Raw genomic sequence first — 24374 nt, 5'->3', positions numbered from 1 at the left:
CAATGGGAGCTAATTCCACTGGCACTGCTTCCATTCTAAGGCGAGCTACGGCGCCAGCTTATCAGAGGGCACCATGAGACCAGCGGGCTGCAGGCCGGCCAGCCACGCTAACACTGGCTCTGGGATAGGGCTCTGTCTCTCACATGGAGCATGGGTGCACAGTCACACACACACACACACACACACACACACACACACACACACACACACACACACACACACACACACACACACACACACACACACACACGTGCAGGCACTCTCGTACACACAGACACTTATAGAACATGGGCAAACACACTCTTTCTGTAACATGCATGATACACACATACACGAGTATATCCAGTGCACGCTATGGCTGGGTGATCACATTCATTTGGTTATTTCAAATGTACATTTTTGCGCGATATTCCAAATGTCTGTATAACATTTTCATTTTAATGAGCATTTATGTCCTCTTGTTCTCATGCTGTTTGGTCTTGTCTCCTTTCCTCGTTCTGTGCTGTGTCAGAGAGGAAGAGGCGAAGCTAGAGGTTTGACTCTCTCCAGAATCTGTCCAAAATAAACCCAATGCGTTTCTATGGGCTTATTTTGGACCTAAGCTTGTCACCGTCCTTCCCGCCTATGGGACAATGACTCCCATTGTTAGGGCGGAGACATGAGTATCTCATCATTATATACAGATCTCTGGCGGTGTGCACCGTCCCATTTACACACACACCAAGCCCCTTCCCCTGCCTCTCAAAACAAAGATGAGATCACTTCTTCCTCTCTGATAAGCGGTTTCAACACGCTATTTGCATTTGAGGTTTGGTCCAACAGAATCAGTCATATGGACACCGAAACACATTGAGACATTATTTTACTGTAATAGAGTAGAAGGTATTGATACTCTTTTTATGTCTCAACATTTTTTTAAACTGGAGTCTCGATGAGCATTGATTCTGGAAATGTAATGCTCTGCACAGAATGCCAGTGGACAGGCTAACATGCTGGTCAAACAGTTGGAGACGGACAGAAGGATGCGTTCATAACAATTGAACGGTTTTGCCTTGTAAGCTAGCAAATACTGTAGATCCAAGTTGGCTAAACCTGAAATATAAAGATGAGTTTGAGGCCTGTGTTAATTTTATATAATGCCTGCTACAATAAGTTAGTCATTATTAGTGAATGTACATTATGCATGGTTTTTAACAAAAACGGCTTTCTCATAGACAGACTTGAAAGCCAGATCAGTGATTATTGAGAGAAAAAAAGACAGTTAAACTATTTAGATAAAATAATTATATTTAGCCTAGTCATCATTTCACAAGCCCTGAATTCATTAGATTATTGCTGACTGTTTGAAATGCAGTGGATTTGACCTTTAATTGTACAACAAAGCTTAGCTAGAAAAACCTTAAAATAATCTAGATACTGTATACCATGAATCGCCCATAAGTGAAAAAAATGGATATGATTTGTAGGCCATATCAGCCAGCCCTAGTGCACCCACACACTTTACATGCATACATGTAACTGAAGACTCAGTCGCAGCACACGCATTGTCATGTAAACAGTTAGAAGCTCTAAAACCAGTTTCATCTGCATTATGGCAGGCACGTCTATCACACAAAGACATGAACACAGTATCTACATTTCTCTCTGCATCTACAATCAATACCACGTTATCAGTTTGTTCAATGTAGAGCAGAACAACCCTGACTATGACCTACTGTAAGTCAAAATGCCTCCCTGTATTCTTGACTATACTGTAAATTCAGTGATTGCTCAAGTCTGATTGCTGTGTGGTGAATATGGGTGATTGTACTTCCATTTTAAAAACAGCTATTTCTGTAGTTTTGTCTTTTGTACCAATCAGCTGTTGAGTGGCAGAGCGACTATGCAGTGGGCTTGGCATTAACACCACTGATTAATGCAGGTATGGTAAACACACACACACATACACACACTGTTATTGCTCGTCTTCTTCCTCCACTGCCCACCTGTTGACCTTCTCCCTGCTTTGTTCATTTGCAGGATTCCACTGCAGCACTGCAGGTTGGTTTAATCCCCCTCTCTGCAGCCGACTCCTCCCCTCATCCTCCCACCCTCATCCCCCTCTCCCCTCCTAGCGCCAGACAGCTGAACACACTCATCCCTGGTCCATAGGGATTCCTGGACACTGTCTGTGATGTCACCTCAGAGATGCTCCCAACACACAGGAGTAAAACTGGCCTCTTCCCAAACTAGTGTAAAAAGACACAGTGCAACGTTCACAAACTATTCCAAACAAACACTCACATACTAGAACACAAGTTCCACTAAACATCACACACACTCACAAACACAGAGACCAATAGAATTACCCAGTCTGGAAAAATACCCCACAACACATTGTAGCAAACCATTTTAATTCACTTACTGGATGATTGAGAAAACAAGAATAGTGGTTGTCATGGTACTGTACATTCAGTGCTTTGGGGAGAATTGTACAATCAAACTGACAATGCAGGGAGGCAGTTATGGCAAACATCACAAATTAATCATAATTTAGCTAAGTCTGAGAAAAGAATATGCAATACAAAAAACAGTACAGTACAAAACACAGATGTGTGCTGCCATGGACCATCTACAGTTGAGCTCAAACTCTGTTGGTTTGGAAGTTCTCCCATTGTGTGCTTTTTTCCTGCACTGGTTAGACAGGCCCAGTCCTGACCAGCAACAGGGGATATGTGCAATATGTGTTGGCGTGAAAAACACTGGATGAAATAAGACCAATAAGACCAGCTTCTGCTTGACACACACCCAGACCGGGTCCAACGAACGGCCCAAACGACCCGCCTCCCCAGCCCCTCCAATGCTGTGCTCTCCACCCTTGAGTGCCGGGTTCATCACCGGCCAACCTCCCACAGGGCAACGTGCTCTGGAGCTGTGGATGTACACACACACACACACACACACACACACACACACACACACACACACACACACACACACACACACACACACACACACACACACACACACACACACTGTATCTGGGTAATTGTGTGGACCCCTCAGGCTCCCTGTGCTTTCAGCTTATCATTTTATTGCCAATTAACAGAACACATCAATGCAGCTTCACAATTATACCTTCAGGGGGTACGAGATAGAGGGAGTGTGTGTGTGTGTGTGTGTGTGTGTGTGTGTGTGTGTGTGTGTGTGTGTGTGTGTGTGTGTGTGTGTGTGTAGGGGAGCTATTAATCACAGTCAAATCCATTCATTTCACTCTTTGTTGCTCCAATGAATCTTTTGTTTTAGTTAGAGTGCTTGTGTAGAGGGAGTTGAGTAAAACCTGCTCCCCTCTAGTCCAGCTGTGTTCTCATGTGTTCTGTTTTCACCAGGCTTATCACTCCACTTTGAGCTCTGGTCAGGTCCATTCCACACACACACACACATACCCACCTACCCACACACTCCTCTCCAATCCTCTTTACTGACCCTTCTCTACACAAAGGCCTCTCGCTCTAAGAAGCCAATGGTTTTCCATCAAGATTAAGAGCTTTTAAACGGTCAGCTGTTAAAAATGTCCAGCAACACTGACTGGATTAGGATGGCCCTGGATGATCAATATGAGATTGCAGAGCTCGCCACCTGCCTAGAACACACACAATTAACCAAAACCAAACAAACAATACCACCCTCCAATTCTGACTCCATCACACTGGTGAATTATAGAGGGGAGAAATGTGTGTGTGTTTGGTTCCATTGTAGGCCTGACGTATATCGATCTCTAAAAGGCTCTTTATGAGGAGCCCTGAGTGCCATTGATTCCAGCTGAGTGTATCATTAAAATGTGTGGGCCGTGTCACACAGCCTCTCCCTCATAAACACAGATGGTAAACACTGCACCCAGATCAGGAGTTAGGGCTGTGATGTGTTTATGTGTTCTCTGCTTGGGTTTTATACTGAACACTCACTTTGACTCCAGCATCCCTCAGCCAGAGAGACCAGGTAAAGATTTAGGGTCCTGATGTCTTTCCCTTGCATGCTGATCTAAGGTCAGAATGTGGGGATCCTAGATCTGTGTGTACTGGTAACTTCTACCGATAGTGTTTGAACTCCGCTCTGTCTGTCAGGATTTTTTACGAGCTACTGTCAGTCTCTCTTAATCTGTTGTCACGGTGATGTCAATGTCCAACAGATGTTTTAAACCACCTGCAGGTTTAGAGAGTTTTAATATATATCAGTGAATGCTACATCTAATGGTAATGAGTCTGGATGCAGTGTGAGGACAGATTTCCTTGATTAGAATATCTCAGCATCTCTCTGTGTTTCTCTCCACCTCTCTCTCCCTCCCTCTCTTTTCACCTCTCTCTCTGTCTCTCTGTCTCTGTCTCTCATAGAGTTGTATTCTCTCACCGTACTGGCAGATGTATCGGTTGCGTGTTTTACAGCGCTGGTCGTTCCAGTTGAAGGCGCTGGATGCCTGCAGCTCCACACAGTTCCCAAAGCTGCAGGGAGAGAGACACGAGAGAGAGGAGAGAGGGAGGAAGAGTGAGATGGAGAGGGGACACAGAGACATCTGGTGGTCAGACAGAAAATGACAGTTCTGCTTTCAAACACAGTAGCCTCAATGTCCAGGGCCCGTATCCACAAAGCGTCTCAGATAAGGTGTGCTGATCTAGGATCTGTCCATATAATCATATTCATTTTGATCTAAATGAAAAAACTGATCCTAAATCAGCACTCCTACTCTGAGATGCTTTGTGGGTATGGGCCCAGGCTTCTCTCCTCCTGACAGAGGGTGAGGTGATGATGTTAGGCTACGTGAGACTATACCTGTGTTCCACACAGTATAGAATAACCATGATGGTAACAATATGTTCATTCCAGTGAAAAATACAGTGGAGTCGCATTTGCAGTGCCTCATTCCACCTGCTTACTGTTGATTCTGACTACAATAATATTATTTTATGATTATCCAATCAACAAGATGACATGATAATACAAAGTTATAATTGTTGTTACTATTATCATCAAGTTGTCAAAAGTTATGACTCTCTCACCCCTGGTTGTCAGGCTGTCCAAAAGCGAAGCTGCTGTATGTGGGGATTTCTCCTGAGTTCCAGCGGAAAGAGTCCTTCAGAGGTTTATATGTCAGCCCTGGACACAATACACACAACCTTACAGGACGCTTATCCTTATCTCACCTTGACACATCTCAGTGCTGCTCACACAAACTCCCAAAGTCAGTTTGTCTAAGCTATTTGGCTGTACGTAGAGAAGGACAGTGAAAGTGACGTACCGATCCAGAAGTTGCGTGTCTCAAAGTCGGGGTCTGTGACCTCGTTGCTGGTCTCCAGCTGGCTGAGGTAAAATGCCAGGATGTCCTGAACCTTCTGGTTGTGGATCTGGGCCAGAATCCCCCCTCGCTCCTGGGGTCCAAACACACACCACAACATGGGTTACACATATACACACACACACACACACACACACACACACACACACACACACACACACACACACACACACACACACACACACACACACACACACACACACACACTCTCTCTCTCTAACCTGACAGCGGGTCTTGGCTCCATAGTAGGTGTTGACCTCTGGAGACACCATGAAGCACTCTCCATCTATCCTCATGTCACAGCTGTGGAAGGGAAACTGCTGCTTCTCTACAGAAACATAAGCAACACACATTAGGCCTGGAGACACTAGGCATTGACCATCCATCTTGGCTCAAACTTAGTGTACAGACCGCAGTCCCTTCTGGTCACAATAAACACTATGACCTTTTATCATTTCCATTTGCTCAACTCCTGCGTCCTCTCTCCTCCGTCCTCACTCGCCTCCTTTTGAAAACGTTCAAAGTTAATCGAGGAGAGTCGGCGAGCAGAGTGAACGTGGATGAAAATGTGCTTGCTTGAAATGAGATGGTCCTTCTGCAATCGCGCGTCAATAGGCAAATTACGTTTACAGAGGTGGATCCCAAAATAAATGTGTAAAATTATCAAAATTAATGAAGTTAGTTGTGCAAGACATTTTATAGACACAACTATAAGTAGCATATTGTTTTTAAATGTGTGCATGTTCTTAGTCTCTGACAAAACAAAAGCTGATTCAAACGGGGGTGTGACAGATTTCAAAACTCTTCCATGGTAGGATACATGAGTATCCTCGATGAAAGGTGGCTATCGAGGAGGGGAGGACACTCTTCCTACTGACAAATTGACACACTGCTCGACGACATGACCACTTACCGGTTTCCAGGTCTAGGAGGAGAGAGGATGGAGGAGAGAGGACGGAGAAGAGAGGACGGAGGACGGTCTTTTGCCCAAACAAGAAAAACCCCTGAGATGCATATGGCTTGATAACACAGTAAACATTGGAATCCATACTGGCTCAAACTAGCAGATACAACTTGAATCTAATCAGGCTGAAGCTTAATAGAAAAGAGGGTGCATTGGCTTAGATACAATGATGATAGGAGTCTGGTTCATTCTGGTTTAAAGTAATGGTGTGAAAGTAGCACATTGGCTAACTAAACGTATTCCCACCAGGGTTAGGGTCAATTCCATTTAAATTAAAACAGTAAAGAATTGGAATTGGAATTTCAATGTACTTCCTGAATTGACTGGAATTGAAATGGAATTGACCCCAACCCTGATTCCCACACACATACACACTCACCTGCACACTCAGCACCCCCATAACCAACATCACACTCACCTGCACACTCAGCACCCCCATAACCAACATCACACTCACCTGCACACTCAGCACCCCCATAACCAACATCACACTCACCTGCACACTCAGCACCCCCATAACCAACATCCCACTCACCTGCACACTCAGCACCCCCATAACCAACATCACACTCACCTGCACACTCAGCACCCCCATAACCAACATCACACTCACCTGCACACTCAGCACCCCCATAACCAACATCACACTCACCTGCACACTCAGCACCCCCATAACCAACATCACACTCACCTGCACACTCAGCACCCCCATAACCAACATCACACTCACCTGCACACTCAGCACCCCCATAACCAACATCACACTCACCTGCACACTCAGCACCCCCATAACCAACATCACACTTGCAGGAGCACTCCTCTTCCTTGTAGCGGCCGTGCACACACTTCACACTGCAGCGCACTGAAACACACACACACAGTCACACACACAGTCACATACAGTATATCGACCATGATGCGCCTACAGAGATACCTGAACACACACTGCAGAGCATGGCTAGTCAGACACACAGAGAGAATAATGACTGTAGTAGACTGTCAGACTGGTAAACACAGGCACATAGACTGGTACCCTGACAGAATCGTCCGGTGAACCTAGGTCCACAATGACACTGGCAGGAAGAGATGTTCAGACGACCATGCTGCCCACAGCTCATACGACATGGGTTCCTGGGGGTCTCTGGAACACAGATACAATTTTCTAAATACCTATGCTTAAAAGTCTTCATTTTTCCATGAATAAATTTAGCCTCCAGTTGGGGCTTGTTCTCTGACAAGGCCATCATTGCATGGTAAGTGGTTAAGTGTTGGCTATACTGTTAAACCGGATTAAGTGAAAACCCCTTCACATGACAATACTTCAGTGATGCAAAAAATACACTTAACGTCTTTGGCTCACAATAGATGATGAACTGTCATCCTCAATAGAGGTGATACGTCGCTTTTAGTGCACTAAAGAGATTCTAAGACAACAATCTGTAGAGAACAGAGTTGGTTGAAATAGATACTACTTTGAGTAAGGAACAGCTAATATGATTAAAATGCTAACATTTTTCACAAATTTAAAGGTAGACCCAGCTATATGCAAAAAGTAAACAGCATAGTGGGTCAATTTCCACAACAACTAAGAGCGTTGAAGTGCGAGGCTAAACTTCACCGCTGTTTTGGTCCCGTGGCTCCCACGCTGTAACAGTGTGAAGCAAACCCATGCACATGCGCAGATACTGGGAGACTGGGAGAGAAAAGTCTTGCATCTCACTCATCGCAAAGTCTGCGGTGCTGCTCATGGCAATATCATTTCACTGAGTCTACCTTTAAATGAATGAGAGTGTTCTCTATAGGGGTCTCACCACAGAGTCCTCCCACATGGTCCCACAGTCTGAAGCAGCCTGACATGGAAGAGGTGCAGAGAGAACAGGAGAAACCAGCCACATAGGGCACCACCAACCTCCCATTCACCTCCCAGTTACCCCTGCAGAGAGACATATATCACACACGTATACGTGTACGCACATGCACGCACACACGCATGCGCACGCACGCACACGCACACACACACACACACACACACACACACACACACACACACTATAACAGGAGAAGTCTGACATCAGGTATATTAGTAGTGTTCTTACCCAGGGGAGTATGCACAGACAAACAGTTCCCAGAGAGCATCACCCCTCAGACACAACTGTCTGGCACAGCCCACATTACTGGAGGTGGCCCACACCAACTACAGCAGAGAGGGAGAGCGACAGAGAGATCGACAGAGAGAGATCGAAAGACAGGACAGACACACAGACAGAGTTAGAGAGAAACAGAGTGGGAAAGGGAGTATATTGGCAACACAATGTATTAGCAAGTGGGCAACACAAACTCAGTCACGCCAATTAGCCAAATTGAAATGGGAGTTGAATTGAGACTTCTTGTTTTGACACCAAGTTACTTAGGGTTGCTGCAAAGTTGACAGATCCAGTACTGTTAACCATTACCTGTGTGTAGTGTTGGCAGGTAGCATTCTCTCTGCATTGCCCACTCAAGTACATGTAGTCCCTCCCTTCCTCGAACCATGAGTCAATGACATTAGCAAATGAAATTGTGGCATGGGCTGAGTGATGGGTGTTCCAGCCAATGTGGCGGAGCTGTTGGTCCTGAGGAGAGGGGTCTGTGTGGCAAGACTCCGCCCTCTCCTGGGCAAGTAGAACCAGCTTCTCACTCCAGTTCTACAGATATGGGGAAGGGGGAGAACACACACACACACACACACACACACACACACACACACACGTTTAAGCTAATACAATGGGGAACACACTTCCAATGACTGAGGGTGACAGACCGACTTCCTCTCTTTGTGACCTGAAGGGCCCTTTTTCAGGGACACATTTTGCATTTGGGACACTCCCATGCCAGGCCCTCCATTTGGCCTCCCATTGTTAATGTTCACTGACAAGGTTTCTTCTGAAGACTTAGTCGCAGAGCTCTGGAAATATATAGCCTAAAATGGATACGATATTTGGGCAGGGACTGATGGGGAGATCGATTAAAAGACAGACTGCGTGGGAGTATGGGAGGGAAATAAATGAATAAAGTAGGTTGTATGAGCACAGACCATGGCACAGTGACTCTGCTGCTCTGCCAGCTGACCATTAGGTCACTGAGTATACTATCTCATCCTCATAGGCCTTAAATAGATCAACAACAGCAAGTGTGCTATCCATCGCTAAAGGCCAGCACAGGCCATGTGATGGTACCTGATCTTAAACAGGACAGTCCTGTTTTACTGCTTGCATCAGTTACTTGATATGGAATAGAGTTCCATGTAGTCATGGCTCTATGTAATACTGTGCGCCTCCCATAGTCTGTTCTGGACTTGGGGACTGTGAAGAGACCTGTATTTAACATGAGATCCTCTAAGCTTTACAGGAATGTGGTTCTGAATATTAACAGCAACACCTCCACCAAATGTTATAACCTTGTATTGCTGCCACTATATTAAAGGTATTATCAATAACCTTGTTTCTTAAGCTACATATGTTATCGTGGGATATTTTGAGCACTTTTCTGGGATGCTTACTTGTTTTCATTGCTTTACTGGAAAGCTTAGCAAAAGTAGATATGCACTTGTTATTTATGTTAGTGCAGGGTGAGCTGCACACAGTGGACTTCCTACTAGGGCACATTGCCTCAGTGCTAACAGTATAACTCTGCTTCATAGGCACATGATTACGGCATACAATAGCTGTAGGATCAGCAGAGGCAGTTAGAGGGACATCAATTAGGTTACTTACATTGTGCCTTCCAATGCCCCTGGTATAATATACATTTGCTTAAGCATTATGACAACTCAGTGTCACAATGTTAGAGTGTAACTGAGCTGGGCTTGGGTCATTGATAAGTCATTGTCTCAACGCAGCCTTGTAATGCTGTGAAAGGATCCAGGAACCCAAATGATTTGGGTGGATCCCATCCTCCTTATAAAACATGTTTTGTTTCCAAAAGGTATCGAGATTGTCAACAAAGGTTAGACCCACTGAGCTCCTCTATGTCTCTCCTCTCACTATGAGAGGAGAGACATAGACACTGGTGGACTGGGATGTAGGGGGAGAGAGAAGTAAGGGGAGTTGGAGAAGGGGTCATGGAGTGTAGGGGTAAATGGGGGGTGGGGAGTAGGGGGCCAGAGGCGGGACAGTCTGGACGGGTTAGTGTCCTTTAGTCATGCCCTGGTCTGGTGAGAGGTGCGTGTCTCTAAAGTGGAGGGATCAAATGAAACCCCAACGTCACACCTATTAACATTCTCTCCTCTCCTGGCACAGAGCCTGCTACCACATAGAGACTCACAGGGTTATGCTTAAAGACACAGTACAGTCAGAGACATGATGGGCCTGTCAGTATCAAGTACTGAGTTGGGATATCCACCCACTAAAGAGACACAAGGCACTGAGGCAGATGTAGAACTTAGTGTCTAAACAGTGTCCCAGTAGACACATTTATAAGCACACAGTGCATTCGGAAAGTACTCAGACCCCTTGATATTTTACAGATTTTGTTACTTTACAGCCTTATTCTAAAACAGATTATATTGTTTTTTTCTCTCATCAATCTACACACCATACCCCATAATGACAAAGCAAAAAGAGGTTTTTAGAAATGTTTGCAAATGTATAAACAATTGGCGTGAGGATATATCATTGTGTTCTTGGGGACCTTCAGTGCTGCAGAAATTGTTTTGGTACCCTTCCCCAGATCTGTGCCTCGACACAATCCTGTCTCGGAGCTCTACAGACAATTCCTTCGACCTCATGGTGTCAAAAGCGTCGATGAACGGTGACCAAAATGCAGCGGGTATAGTGCTCATCTTTCTTCTTTATTTAGAAGAACACTCAAAACAAAATAAACAGACGACAAAAACAGTTCCATAAGGCACACAGGCTAAACAGAAAACAACCACCCACAAAAACACAGGAAAAACAGGCTGCCTAAGTATGGCTTCCAATCAGAGACAACGAAAGACACCTGCCTCTGATTGGAAGCCATACCTGGCCACACATAGAAAAAGAAACATAGAAATGGAAAACTAGAACGAAAATCCCCTAGAACCAAAAACCCCAAAACACACAAAACAAACACCCCCTGCCACACCCTGACCATACTACAATTACAAATGACCCCTTTACGGGTCAGGACGTGACAGTACCCCCCCCCCCCCAAAGGTGCAGACCGCAACTGCACTTCCAAAACATAAAACCCCACAAAACCAACCCCAAACCTAAAGGGAGGGAAGGGAGGGTGGCCACCGTCAACGACGGTTCTTGTGCTACACCCCCCCTTTGCCAATCCTCCCACTACGGAGGTGGCTCTGGCTCTGGGCGTAGCTCCCGTTCCAAAGACTCTGGGCTGAGAGGCGTCGCTGGAGGCCCCGGGCTGAGAGGCGTCGCTGGAGGCCCCGGGCTGAGGAGTGTCGCTGGAGGCCCCGGGCTGAGGAGTGTTGCTGGAGGCCCCGGGCTGAGGAGTGTTGCTGGAGGCCCCGGGCTGAGGAGCATCGCTGGAGGCTCCGAGCTGAGGAGCGTCACTGGAGCCCTCCTGCGTGGAGCTGGGACCGGTCTCCCCGGACTGGGAAGATTTACAGGAGACTGGGTGCACAGAGAAGGCACGAGGCACACTGGGCCGTGGAGGCGCACCGGAGGTCTGGAGCTCAGGGCTGGCACACTCCGTCCTGGCTGGATGGTCCCTGTAGCCCGGCACAGGCAGAGTGCTGGCAGAGGGCGAGCTGGGCTGTGCTGGGGGATGAGGGCTGTCGTGCGTAGAGCAGGCGCAGGATAAGCTGGGCTGAGGAGACGCACTGGCGGCCAGATGTGCTGAGCAGGCACACTCCTCCCTGGCTGAGTGCCAACTCTAGCACAGCAACGCTGTGGAGCCCGTACCGACCGCACCGGACTGTGCGTGCGGATGGGCGAGATAGTGCGCATCACTCCGTAATGCATCGCTCGCCCCTCTGCATGCCTGCTCAGTCGTGCCCTCTCTGCCAGTACCTCCTTCCGGAATCTCGCAAGCTCGGCGCTCGACTCCTTTCTCGGCTCTGGTTTGCTCCACGGCTCCCTCCGAATAGCCCGGGAAGTTAGGTCAGGGTTCCCCCCCTGACCCAGCAACACTCCCCTTTTGCCCCCCCCCCCCCCCCCCCTCCAAAAAAAAAATTGGGGGCTGCATCTTCACCTCCTGAATAGGAGGATACAATGCCTCGTACCTCTGTCGTTCCCTCTTTGCTTCCTCCAGCTCCGCCTTCAGGTGCTGGTACTCCCCAGCCTGGCTCCATGGACCCTTGCCATCGAGGATCTCCTCCCACGTCCATGACTCCAAATACTTCTGCTGCTCCTTCTTCCGCTGCTTGGTCTTCTTTGGGTGGGTGGTTCTGTCAAAAGTGTCGATGAACGGTGACCAAAATACAGTGGGTATAGTGCTCATCTTTCTTCTTTATTTAGAAGAACACTCAAAACAAAATAAACAGACGACAAAAACAGTTCCATAAGGCACACAGGCTATACAGAAAACAACCACCCACATAAACACAGGAAAAACAGGCTGCCTAAGTATGGCTTCCAATCAGAGACAACGAAAGACACCTGCCTCTGATTGGAAGCCATACCTGGCCACACATAGAAAAAGAAACAGAAATGGAAAACTAGAACCAAAACAATTACAGTGACCCCTTTACTGGTCAGGACATGAAACATGGCTTGGTTTTTTGCTCTGACATGCACTGTAAACTGTGGGACCTTATATAGACAGGTGTGTGCCTTTCCAAATCATGTCCAATCAATTGAATTTACCACAGATGGACTCCAATCATGTAAAAACATCTCAAGGATAATCAATGGACACAGAATGCACCTGTGCTCAATTTCGAGTCTCATAGCAAAGAGTCTGAATATTTATGTAAATAAGGTATTTCTGTTTTTTATATGTAATACATTCACAAACTTTTTTTGAAAACCTGTTTTTGCTTTGTCAATATTGGGTATTGTGTGTAGATTGATGTGGATTTTTTATTTATTTAATCAATTTTAGAATAAGGCTGTAATGTAACAAAATGTGGGAAAAGTCTGAATATTTTCTGAATGCACTGTATAAGCAGCATATAAACAGTGTGGATTCTTCTGTTTTGCTGATGAGAAACTGATGAGGTAGCCTCTGCCTCAGTTAGGACAGGGAGACGGACAGTGGCTGTCACTCATTGGCTAAGCCGTTTGACCCCTGTCTCGTCATGTGCGCGTCGAGTGGTAGCAGAATGTCTCCGCTCAGCGTTAGCTGCCCCGGCAACCGCAGCCAGTTATCGTGGAGACGGCTGTCAGCACTCAGGACCAGAGCGTGAAAGGGGCGTGTTTCCACATATGCCGTTTCACGACTGGCCCCCAAAGAAGGGGTCCTGTTTCAGAGATGGGGAGAGGGGACAGAGGGGGAGGAAAGGGGGAGGTAGAGAGGGTGTCCTGGCACACATCAGTGGGATGTCATGCAAAGCTATCCGACTCCCACTCGCTCTTCAGAGAGATCTAAAAGTTAGCCAGGCCGTCAACATCCAACCATCTCTCCATTTCACTGACCCCCGTCTCTTCTCCTTCATCATTACTACAGCCCCCACCAGTCGCATCTTTCCACACCTTCTCAACGTTGCTCCTCAGAGATTCTGCCAGCCTTCCATCACCTTGAGAGGGCCCCAACACAAACAGACTCTCCAGGCCACTCCTGTCCTACTGATAGCCACAGCTCACAGCCTGCCTGTGTGTACTCAGCAGAGCTCACAGCTGGTGTTTTCACCTGAATGTGTGTTATATAAAAACACCCCCCTTAGAGGGGAGCCAGAATGAGACAGCCAAACAAATCAGTGTCATTTCCTCCACAGTGGCTTTGACTGGGTCCACTGACGGGGTGAAAAGAGGGGAGTTTTCATCTTGTCACCTTTTAAGTTAATCTTCCTCTGGCACATGTGTGTTAATATTTAAGGGCCTTCTAAATGGGAACACTGACCCGTTTGTCAATTATTCAAACTTGCAGTGAAGTAAGAGATCCTCAATACTCAGAAACACTAACTGGAGCCATGTGTTTCAATTTATTAAGGAAAATACCTACTAAAACTCAGATGAAGGTCTTATGACTGACACATGAAAACATTGGAGAGAATACAACAGGCCCAGTGTCCTCCTCCCAGAGTGCTAAGAGCCTTGGCGTGACCCTGGACATCACCCTGTCGTTCTCCGCTAACATCAAGGCGGTGACCCGATCCTGTAGGTTCATGCTCTACAACATTCGCAGAGTACGACCCTGCCTTACACAGGAAGCGGTGCAGGTCCTAATCCAGGCACTTGTCATCTCCCGTCTGGATTACTGCAACTCCCTGTTGGCGGGGCTCCCTGCCTGTGCCATTAAACCCCTACAACTCATCCAGAACGCCGCAGCCCGTCTGGTGTTCAACCTTCCCAAGTTCTCTCACGTCACCCCGCTCCTCCGCACACTCCACTGGCTTCCAGTTGAAGCTCGCATCTGCTACAAGACCATGGTGCTTGCCTACGGAGCTGTGAAGGGAACGGCACCTCCGTACCTTCAGGCTCTGATCAGTCCCTACACCCAAAGAAGGGCACTGCGTTCATCCACCTCTGGCCTGCTCGCCTCCCTACCTCTGAGGAAGCACAGTTCCCACTCAGCCCAGTCAAAACTGTTCGCTGCTCTGGCACCCCAATGGTGGAACAAACTCCCTCACGACGCCAGGACAGCGGAGTCAATCACCACCTTCCGGAGACACCTGAAACCCCACCTCTTTAAGGAATACCTGGGATAGGATAAAGTAATCCTTCTAACCCCCCCTACCCTCATCCCAGCCAAAAAAAGATATAGATGTACTATTGTAAAGTGGTTGTTCCACTGGATATCATAAGGTGAATGCACCAATTTGTAAGTCGCTCTGGATAAGAGCGTCTGCTAAATGACGTAAATGTAAAGGTATGGGAGTATACATGCCATACTATAAAGAGCTTGAAAAAGATGATATTGCTTCCTGTAGGACTAACTTCATCATTAGCACTACTTCCTCATCATAGGACATTTGTTGTTTGATGAGTGACAGCTTATTAAGAGTGTGCTAAGCCCCTTTGAACCCATTGTTCACTCTGATGTCCTCTGGTCAAAATCATCAGCGCACGCTTGATGCCACCAGAGGGGAGCAGGGTCACCGGGCAAGTCCCCTTCTTGAATGTTCCATTTTCACGTCACAATGCATCAGTGCAAGGAATTAAGTAACTACAGGAGTGAAGCAAAGACCAGACATATGAATATGTTTAGTCTTACTCTGTAAATTCAACAACTTATAGCTGAGGAATTGATGTTGGCAAGGAGTGTAGTCCATAAAATAAGCCAAGACAGCAGAGCTTTTAATAGCAAAGTGACAATCAGCAGGAACACTGTTTCCCAGGCGATGTTTTCATGCCCACTCAAAACTGTCTTTTAGCCGTGGGAGTCCTCAGCTAAGTGGAGACATTAAGCTGGTTGAACTTTGACCTAATGTACTGTAAATTACTTAGCTACAGACGCACACATAGCCTATACACTTTCTCTCACACATACCCAGCAGGCAAAACTTGAAATGACGTCATTCCAACGAGAAAACGAGTTTCTGCAATGAGTAGACGTCAAACAAAACACCTCCCTCTCCTGTCTTACACCAAAAGAAAATACCTTATTTCCATGTCTGTATTTGAAGCAAAGTACCTCCTATTGTCAGACAGGCTTCCCCAGCCCTAGGTGAACCTCCAGAGGGCATGGACTGAGTACAGAGAGAGAAGAGCCTCATTTGTGAAACTGTGAAGCGCTGCTCTTTTATCTCCTGAAGAGAAGAAGAAGAGGGAAAAGAGGGAGGCTGCTGCAGGGCCACACTATAATCTCTTTACCGACACAATCAGTCAGCGCTTACCCACGCCTGCTGCCCTGCCTGGGTGGAAATTCCTCAAAGAGAATCACAAACGCAGCTAAAGCCCTGAGCCTTTTAAGCGTTTATCAGTAAAGCTCCTTAATATGCTTCTTCAGCTCGCCCGGGATTCCTCCATCGGCCTTCGCAAGCAAATTACCTGTAATACCACAGTCCTGAATGCAGCATGATAATATCCACATCCTCTTTTTCTCATTACGTGTTATCAGCTATGTGCAGTTTGTCGATGCTTAGCAGCAATCTAGGAACTCTGCTCTATCTGTATACATGGGCTTTGAGAACGCAATCTATGATAAGTGACGGTTTTGGAAAAAACGGCCATTGGGCCTCTAGGACATACTATTCAACCCCACCGTTGTGTGTTTCATTATCCACTGATTGTCCTCTGTCTTCGTCTGTCCTCATGCAATGTAAGCAAAGGGAGATAAGACTGGCACAGTAATAGATGAGATCAGATATAGAGAAAATGCCCAGTGGATTATCATTGAAGGCTTGTCACACATTCTTGTTGTTACAGGCTGCACAGTGCCCACCCACACTATTCACTCAGTCCTTGGGTCACATGCTTGTTTTGTCTCACTTTATCTGAGTGTTTAAGTGGAAATCATCAGACTATACCTGAGACTGTTAGTTTGCATTACCTCAGTGATGAAAACTACAACTTCATCAATTAAGTTCAGTTAAGATTAATTTACAGTGCCTTCAGAAAGTATTCACACTCCTTAACTTTTTCCACATTTTGTTGTGTTACAGCCTGAATTTAAAATGGATTACATTGAGATTCTTTTGTCACTGGCCTACACCCAATACCCCATAATGAAAAAAATATTAACAATTAAAAATGAAAAGCTGAAATGTCTTGAGTCAATAAGTATTCAAACCCTGTGTTATGGCAAGCCTAAAGAAGTTCAGGAGTAAAAATTTGCTTAACAAGTCACATAATAAGTTGCATGGATTGACTCTGTATGCAATAATAGTGTATAACATGATTTTTGAATGACGACCTCATCTCTGTTCCCCACACATACAATTATCTGTGAAGTCCCTCAGTCGAGTAGCGAATTTCAAACGCAGATTCAACCATAAAGATCAGAGAGGTTTCCAATGCCTCGCAAAGAAGGGCACCTATTGGTAGATGGGTAAAAATAAAAAAGCAGACATTGAATATCCCTTTGAGCATGGTGAAGTTATTAATTACACTTTGGATGGTGTATCAATACACCCAGTCACTGTGTCCTTCCTAACTCAGATGCCGGAGAGGAAGGAAACTGTGAATGTTCCTGAGTGTCCAAGTTACAGTTTTAACTTAAATCTACTTGAAAATCTACGGCCTGAAAATGGCTGTTGAGCTATAATTAACAACCAATTTGTCAGAGCTTGAAAAATTTTGAAAAGAATAATGGGCAAATGTTGCACAATCCAGGTGTGGAGAGCTCTTAGAGACTTACCCAGAAATACTCACTGCTGTAATCACTGCCAAAGGTGTTTCTACAAAGTATTGAATCAGGGGTGTGAATACTTACGTAAATTAGATATGTATGTATTTCATTTTCAATAAATTCGCAAACATTTCTAAAAACACGTTTTCACTTTGCCAATATGGTGTATTGTGTGTAGATGGGTGAGAGGAAACAAATGTATGTAATCCATTTTGAATTCAGGCTGTAACACAACAAAATGTGGAATAAGTCAAGGGGTATGAATACAGTTGAAGTCGGAAGTTTACATACACCTTAGCCAAATACATTTAAATACATTTAAACTCAGTTTTCACAATTCCTGACATTTAATCCTAGTAAAAATTCCCTGTCTTAGGTCAGTTAGGATCACCACTTTATTTTAAGAATGTGAAATGTCCGAATAATAACAGAGAGAATGATTTATTTCAGCTTTTATTTCTTTCATCACATTCCCACTGGGTCAGAGGTTAACATACACTCAATTAGTATTTGGTAGCATTGCCTTTAAATTGTTTAACTTGGGTCAAACGTTTCGGGTAGCCTTCCAAAAGCTTCCCACAATAAGTTGGGTGAATTTTGGCCCATTCCTCCTGACAGAGCTGGTGTAACTGAGTCAGGTTTGTAGGCCTCCTTGCTCGCACACGCTTTTTCAGTTCTGCACACAAATTTTCTACAGGATTGAGGTCAGGGCTTTGTGATGGCCACTCCAAAACCTTGACTTTGTTTTCCTAATGCCATTTTGCCACAACTTTGGAAGTATGCTTGAGGTCATTGTCCATTTGGAAGACCCATTTGCGACCAAGATTTAATTTCCTGACTGATGTCTTGAGATGTTGCTTCAATATATTCACATAATTTTCCTACCTCATGATGCCATCTATTTTGTGAGGTGCACCAGCCCCTCCTGCAGCAAAGCACCCCCACAACATGATGCTGCCACCCCCGTGTGTCACGGTTGGGATGGTGTTCTTCGGCTTGCAAGCCTCCCCCTTTTCCTCCAAACATAACGATGGTCCTGATGGCCAAACAGTTCTATATTTGTTTCATCAGACCAGAGGACATTTCTCCAAAAAGTACGATATTTGTCTCCATGTGCAGTTGCAAACCGTAGTCTGGCTTTTTTATGGTGGTTTTGGAGCAGTGGCTTCTTCCTTGCTGAGCGGCCTTTCAGATTATGTCGATATAGGACTCGTTTTACTGTGGATATAGATACTTTTGTACCTGTTTCCTCCAGCATCTTCACAAGGTCTTTTGCTGTTGTTCTGGGATTGATTTGCACTTTTCGCACCAAAGTACGTTCATCTCTTGGAGACAGAACGCGTCTCCTTCCTGAACGGTATGACGGGTGCGTGGTCCCATGGTGTTTATACTTGCGTACTATTGTTTGTACAGATGAACGTGGTACCTTCAGGCGTTTGGAAATTGCTCCCAAGGATGAACCAGACTTGTGGAGGTCTACAATTTTTTTTCTGAGGTCTTGGCTGATTTCTTTTGATTTTCCCATGATGTCAAGCAAAGAGGCACTGAGTTTGAATGTAGGCCTTGAAATACATTCACAGGTACACCTCCAATTGACTCAAATTATGTCAATTAGCCTATCAGAAGCTTCTAAAGCCATGACATCATTTTCTGGAATTTTCCAAGCTGTTTAAAGGCACAGTCAACTTAGTGTATGTAAACTGTTAGTTTGAGTAGAGACAGAGAGACACAGTATGTAATCCTTCTGGTCCCTAACAGATATATCTATCTCAGAGCCCCAGGGACAGATCCCAGATCCACCCCACACAGTGTTTATGGCCTTCAGCATTAACACCCTGCCAGAGACAGCACCATACAGAACAGCTGTGGTGTCAGTGCCTCTGTGACTGGAACATGCACTGTCTTCGTTAAAACACTGATATTCACTGTCTCTCACTGTTGGGAATATCAATATTTCAACAGAAGATACCCTGTGAGAAATATCTGGTGTCACTGCCTTTGTTTAGTTGTTAGAGATGGGGAAATGGGGATACCCTCAGAGAGAGAGGAACTATGACTACTTATGAGGATACGATTTCAACTGATCTGTACAGTACCTTTGGATATAATATATAGCTCTGTTATAAATCATGGATCAAATGGAGGGCCTTTACCGAGGGCTCGGTTAACCAAGAGACAGACTCTGTGACAAACTGTAATTGGGAGCATGGGAAAGAGCACAGGGGAGGGTTTCTGGCAGGGCTCTATTTCAGGTGACCTTGGTGTCCAGCAGGCAGCAGCAGCCATGTAACTCAGTGATGTGTTTCAAAGTGGCCAGCCTGCATGGCAGCACGGCAGTCGGCCGAGTTACATTTGCTTACAGCTCCGGGTAGAAGTTGCCCTTATAGAGCTAGGACCAGCCTATCCTCCCAATCAGCCTATCCTCCCTATCCTCCAATCAGACGGGCAGACAGACAACCAGACAGACAAACTGACACACACACATAAAATAAATATAATGAAAGGCAGGCAAGGCAACTAACCATTTTTTGCATGTTAGCGGCCATGGGGGTGACCCAGCTGCGCAGCCTATTGTGCTGTGTAACAATCAGAAAATGCTCCTTCAACCCAAGCCCTGGAATAAAGAAAAGCACACAATTATTTAGGACTGGTCGCCATGGCAATGGAATGCAAGTGTCTGTAAGGGGTGCAAGGGGGTTGGCTGTAAGGTCTGTTGATACAGTAGCACTCCACAACATTGGGACTGTGTATATCCACAGCCTGTACATGTGATAGGCTAAACAAATGTGTATGGCCTATCATTTGGAGAACAAAAATGTGTATGGCCTGTCATTGGAGAACTAAAGTTTGTTTGGCCTATCATTGGAGAACTAATATCTCTATTCAATATATAGGCCTTGTAGCCTTACTGAGGATATTTTCCCCAAATAGGATTCTGACAGAAATATAACAAAATCTTAGTTTTCACAATCCTATAGCATTCTTTATTTTATTGGGAGAGAAGAAAAATCCCATAGGTTATTTTGAGTGGGGGATTAAACGTACCATGGCATAATTTACTAATGAATGTCCAATGTTTAGCCTATATGCAAATCACATTTGAGCAATTTACAAAAGTTAAAGATGGAATGTAGGAAACAGATGACAACTTACAAGTTGTATCTGCTTCAAATTAGTTGGTTAGTCCAGCATGGCTCAGTTGATAGAGCATGGGTTGTGGGTTCGATTCCCACGGGGGCCCATTATGAAAATGTAATCACTCATTACGATAAATTGCTCTGGATGAGAGCGTCTGCTAAAATGTTAACCTATATCCACTGTAAATTAAATAACATCCTGCATTAATTATAATAGTTTGAGGTTTCTTTGCAAGAGAAGTTAATAAAAACAACCACACTTTTCTTCACATATACTGTATCGCGTGCATCAGCCACCCTGCTGTTTTCCTCTGACTGGTGCTGAGCCGAACACAGAACTGTCGACGCGCGCTCTTACCGCTCTCAGATGAATCAGCGCGGCCCGGTTTCTCCGTGATTATCCTATTCGCGTGGGTGAGGTACGGGATCTGGAGGGTCACCATGAAAAACAGAAGCAGACACGAGGGTCCCGTTAGAGACCCCATGGCTACTGAGGTAAATAGTGCCAAGTACTCTAAAGTCCTTGTGGACAAGTGGCTCCCTCTTTTACCCTGCTCTTCTCTCCCTCTCGTTCACTCCCACTCACTCTCTCTCCCCTTCCCACGAGTTGTCAACATTTTGCAACTGTTCTTATCCCCTCATGCGCACAAAGTTGGCCGCTACTCAAACTTTAGTTGAATGAATGATACACGATCTGCGATAAACCCACATGGACAACCAAACTTATAAAAGCTTGATTGACCTTTCAACCACACAATATTAAGTATCATGCAGTGGTGACCCGGTGGGCTGTTTAGCTAAAAAATATATATACAGTACCAGTCAAAAGTTTGGACACACCTACTAATTCAAGGGTTTTTCTTTATTTGGACTATTTTCTACATTGTATATTAATAGTGAAGACATCAAAACTATGAAATAACACATTTGGAATCATGTAGTAAGCAAAAAAAGTTTTAAACAAATCAAAATATATTTATATTTGAGATTCTTCAAAGTAGCCACCCTTTACCTTGATGACAGCTTTGCACAACCTTGACATTCTCTCAACCAGCTTCACCTGGAATGCTTTCCAACAGTCTTGAAGGAGTTCCCACATATGCTGAGCACTTGTTGGCTGCTTTTCTTTCACTCTGCGGTCCAACTCATCCCAAACCATCTCAATTGGGTTGAGGTCAGGTGATTGTGGAGGCCAGGTCATCTGATGTAGCACTCCATCACTCTCCTTCTTGGTCAAATAGCCCTAACACAGCCTGGAGGTGTGTTGGGTCATTGACCTGTTGAAAAACAAATGATAGTCCCACTAAGCGCAAACCAGATGGGATGGCTTATCGCTGCAGAATGCTGTGGTAGCCATGCTGGTTAAGTGTGCCTTGAATTCTAAATAAATCACAGACAGTGTCAACAGCAAAGCACCCCCACACCATCACACTTCCTCCTCCATGTTTCACGGTGGGAACCACATATGTGGAGATCATCCGTTCACCTACTCTGCGTCTCACAAAGACACGGCGGTTGGAACCAACAATCTCACATTTGGACAGATTTCCATTGGTCTAATGTCCATTGCTCGTGTTTCTTGGCCCAAGCAAGACTCTTCTTATTATTGGTGTCCCTTAGTAGTGGTTTCTTTTGCAGCAATTCGACCATGAAGGCCTGATTCACTCAGTCTCCTCTGAACAGTTGATGTTGAGATGTGTCTGTTACTTGAAATCTGTGAATTATTTATTTGGACGGCAAATTCTGAGGCTGGCAACTCTAAGGAACTTATCCTCTGCAGCAGAGGTAACTCTGGGTCTTCCTTTCCGGTGGCGGTCCTCATGAGAGCCAGTTTCATCATACCGCTTGATGGTTTTTCTGCAGTGATACGCCATCCTATCTGGTTTGCACTTAGTGGGACTATCATTTGTTTTTCAACAGGTCAATGACCCAACACACCTCCAGGCTGTGTAAGGGCTATTTGACCAAGAAGGAGAGTGATGGAGTGCTGCATCAGATGACCTGGCCTCCACAATCACCCGATCTCAACCCAATTGAGATGGTTTGGGATGAGTTGGAACGCAGAGTGAAGGAAAAGCAACCAACAAGTGCTCAGCATATGTGGGAACTCCTTCAAGACTGTTGGAAAGAATTCCAGGTGAAGCTGGTTGAGAGAATGCCAAGAGTGTACAAAGCTGTCATCAAGGCAAAGGGTGGCTATTTTGAAAAATCAAAAATCAAAAATATATTTTGATTTGTTTAAAACCTTTTTGGTTACTACGTGATTCCATATGTGCTATGTGTGTGTGTGTGTGTGTGTGTGTGTGTGTGTGTGTGTGTGTGTGTGCGTGTGTGTGTGTGTGTGTGTGTGTGTGTGTGTGTGTGTGTGTGTCTGTGTGTGTGTGTGTGTGTGTGTATATATATGTGCATTTGATGAGACTGGGCTACCAATGACTGGCATAGTTTTGATGTCTTTACTATTATTCTACAATGTAGAAAATAGTAAAAATAAAGAAAACCCCTTGAATGAGTAGGTGTTCTAAAACATTTGACCGGTACTATATATATAAATATATGTATATTAGCTAAACAGATCCCCATCTGCCCTGAATGACAGGTCGCCACTATAAAACACATAGGGTGTGTCTATATATGGAAAAATACACCTTATAAAATGTCCACCAATCGACTGGTCGAAAGAGCAGACAACTTTTGATCGACCAATAGTTTTTTTTTGTCTGGACCATCCCTAAGGCCGATGTATACCCTGTGTAAAACAATCAAGAAAACATAAATTAAAAGCCAAAGGTGGCTGTCAGTAGGTTTATCTGAGTGATCCCAGGTGTAGTGTAGGGCAAGCTATATACAACAGTAGGCTCCACCCCATGTTAGCACAAGTCAGTTACTGTAGCCTAAAGTCTTTATAAACAACAGATACCGTACTTGACAGATAGACAAGGAGCTCAAACCGAGCAGACATCAGTGTCACTGATCCATGAGAATAACATTTCCAACTTCTACAGACTCACAATGAAAATATTTATGTTTCACTGAAGGCCACAGACATAACAAATATCTGACATGTGGCTTTTTTAAATTAAGGTTTTCCAAATAACAGATATTTTGTGTGTGTGTGTGTGTGTGTGTGTGTGTGTGTGTGTGTGTGTGTGTGTGTGTGTGCATTTGATGAGACTGGGCTACCAATGACTGGCATTACAGTCCTAACTATGGCATACATTTGGAGAAATCTGCACCACTTGTCCTATTTCCTCAGGATAGTTAACTACAGTGATTGCAGGGTGTAGCGCTGAAAGAAATAGCTCAGTCTGCCTTTATGCAATAGTGGTACAACTATAGAACGAGAGAAGTTTCAATAATCAGGGATGCTCACACACCACGACGAGAAATCTCACCCATCTTTTTATACAGGAATCCTTTGTTACGTAGTGGTCTACTACAGCAGTAGATCCCCACAAAGTCAGCAAGACAATATAATCACCACAGTGAAACTATGAAACGTCTGCTGAACAGAAGAGTTCTGATACCCAATCATTCTCCATCATCACATCAAACCCCAACGTTTCCAACTACA

At 45.1% G+C, this 24374-nt stretch overlaps 1 protein-coding gene across 4 annotated transcripts; it reads right to left on the bottom strand.

The window, feature by feature from the left end:
• Positions 1-2376: 2376 nt before the first annotated feature.
• LOC115203151 (C-type lectin domain family 18 member A) lies at positions 2377-21445 on the bottom strand. 4 transcript variants are annotated; one of them, XM_029767562.1, is made up of 12 exons: positions 21162-21445; positions 20189-20280; positions 8747-8977; positions 8390-8487; positions 8105-8226; positions 7327-7434; positions 6673-7155; positions 5551-5657; positions 5273-5402; positions 5034-5130; positions 4387-4478; positions 2377-2911 (listed from the first exon to the last, which is right to left on the bottom strand). In XM_029767562.1, the coding sequence occupies exons 1-12, from the start codon at positions 21286-21288 to the stop codon at positions 2874-2876; spliced, it is 1725 nt and encodes a 574-aa protein (XP_029623422.1). In that variant the 5' UTR covers positions 21289-21445; the 3' UTR covers positions 2377-2873. The 4 variants fall into 4 exon arrangements, with proteins under 4 accessions (XP_029623422.1, XP_029623424.1, XP_029623426.1 ...); XM_029767564.1 differs by having other exon boundaries at positions 7063-7155; XM_029767566.1 differs by lacking the exon at positions 6673-7155.
• Positions 21446-24374: the final 2929 nt, after the last annotated feature.

This window comes from Salmo trutta, chromosome 12, assembly GCF_901001165.1.
Source record: "Salmo trutta chromosome 12, fSalTru1.1, whole genome shotgun sequence".
Taxonomy (NCBI): Eukaryota; Metazoa; Chordata; class Actinopteri; order Salmoniformes; family Salmonidae; genus Salmo; species Salmo trutta.
Note: the sequence above shows the minus strand (reverse complement) of the source record. Positions and strands in the feature narration are given on the sequence as shown.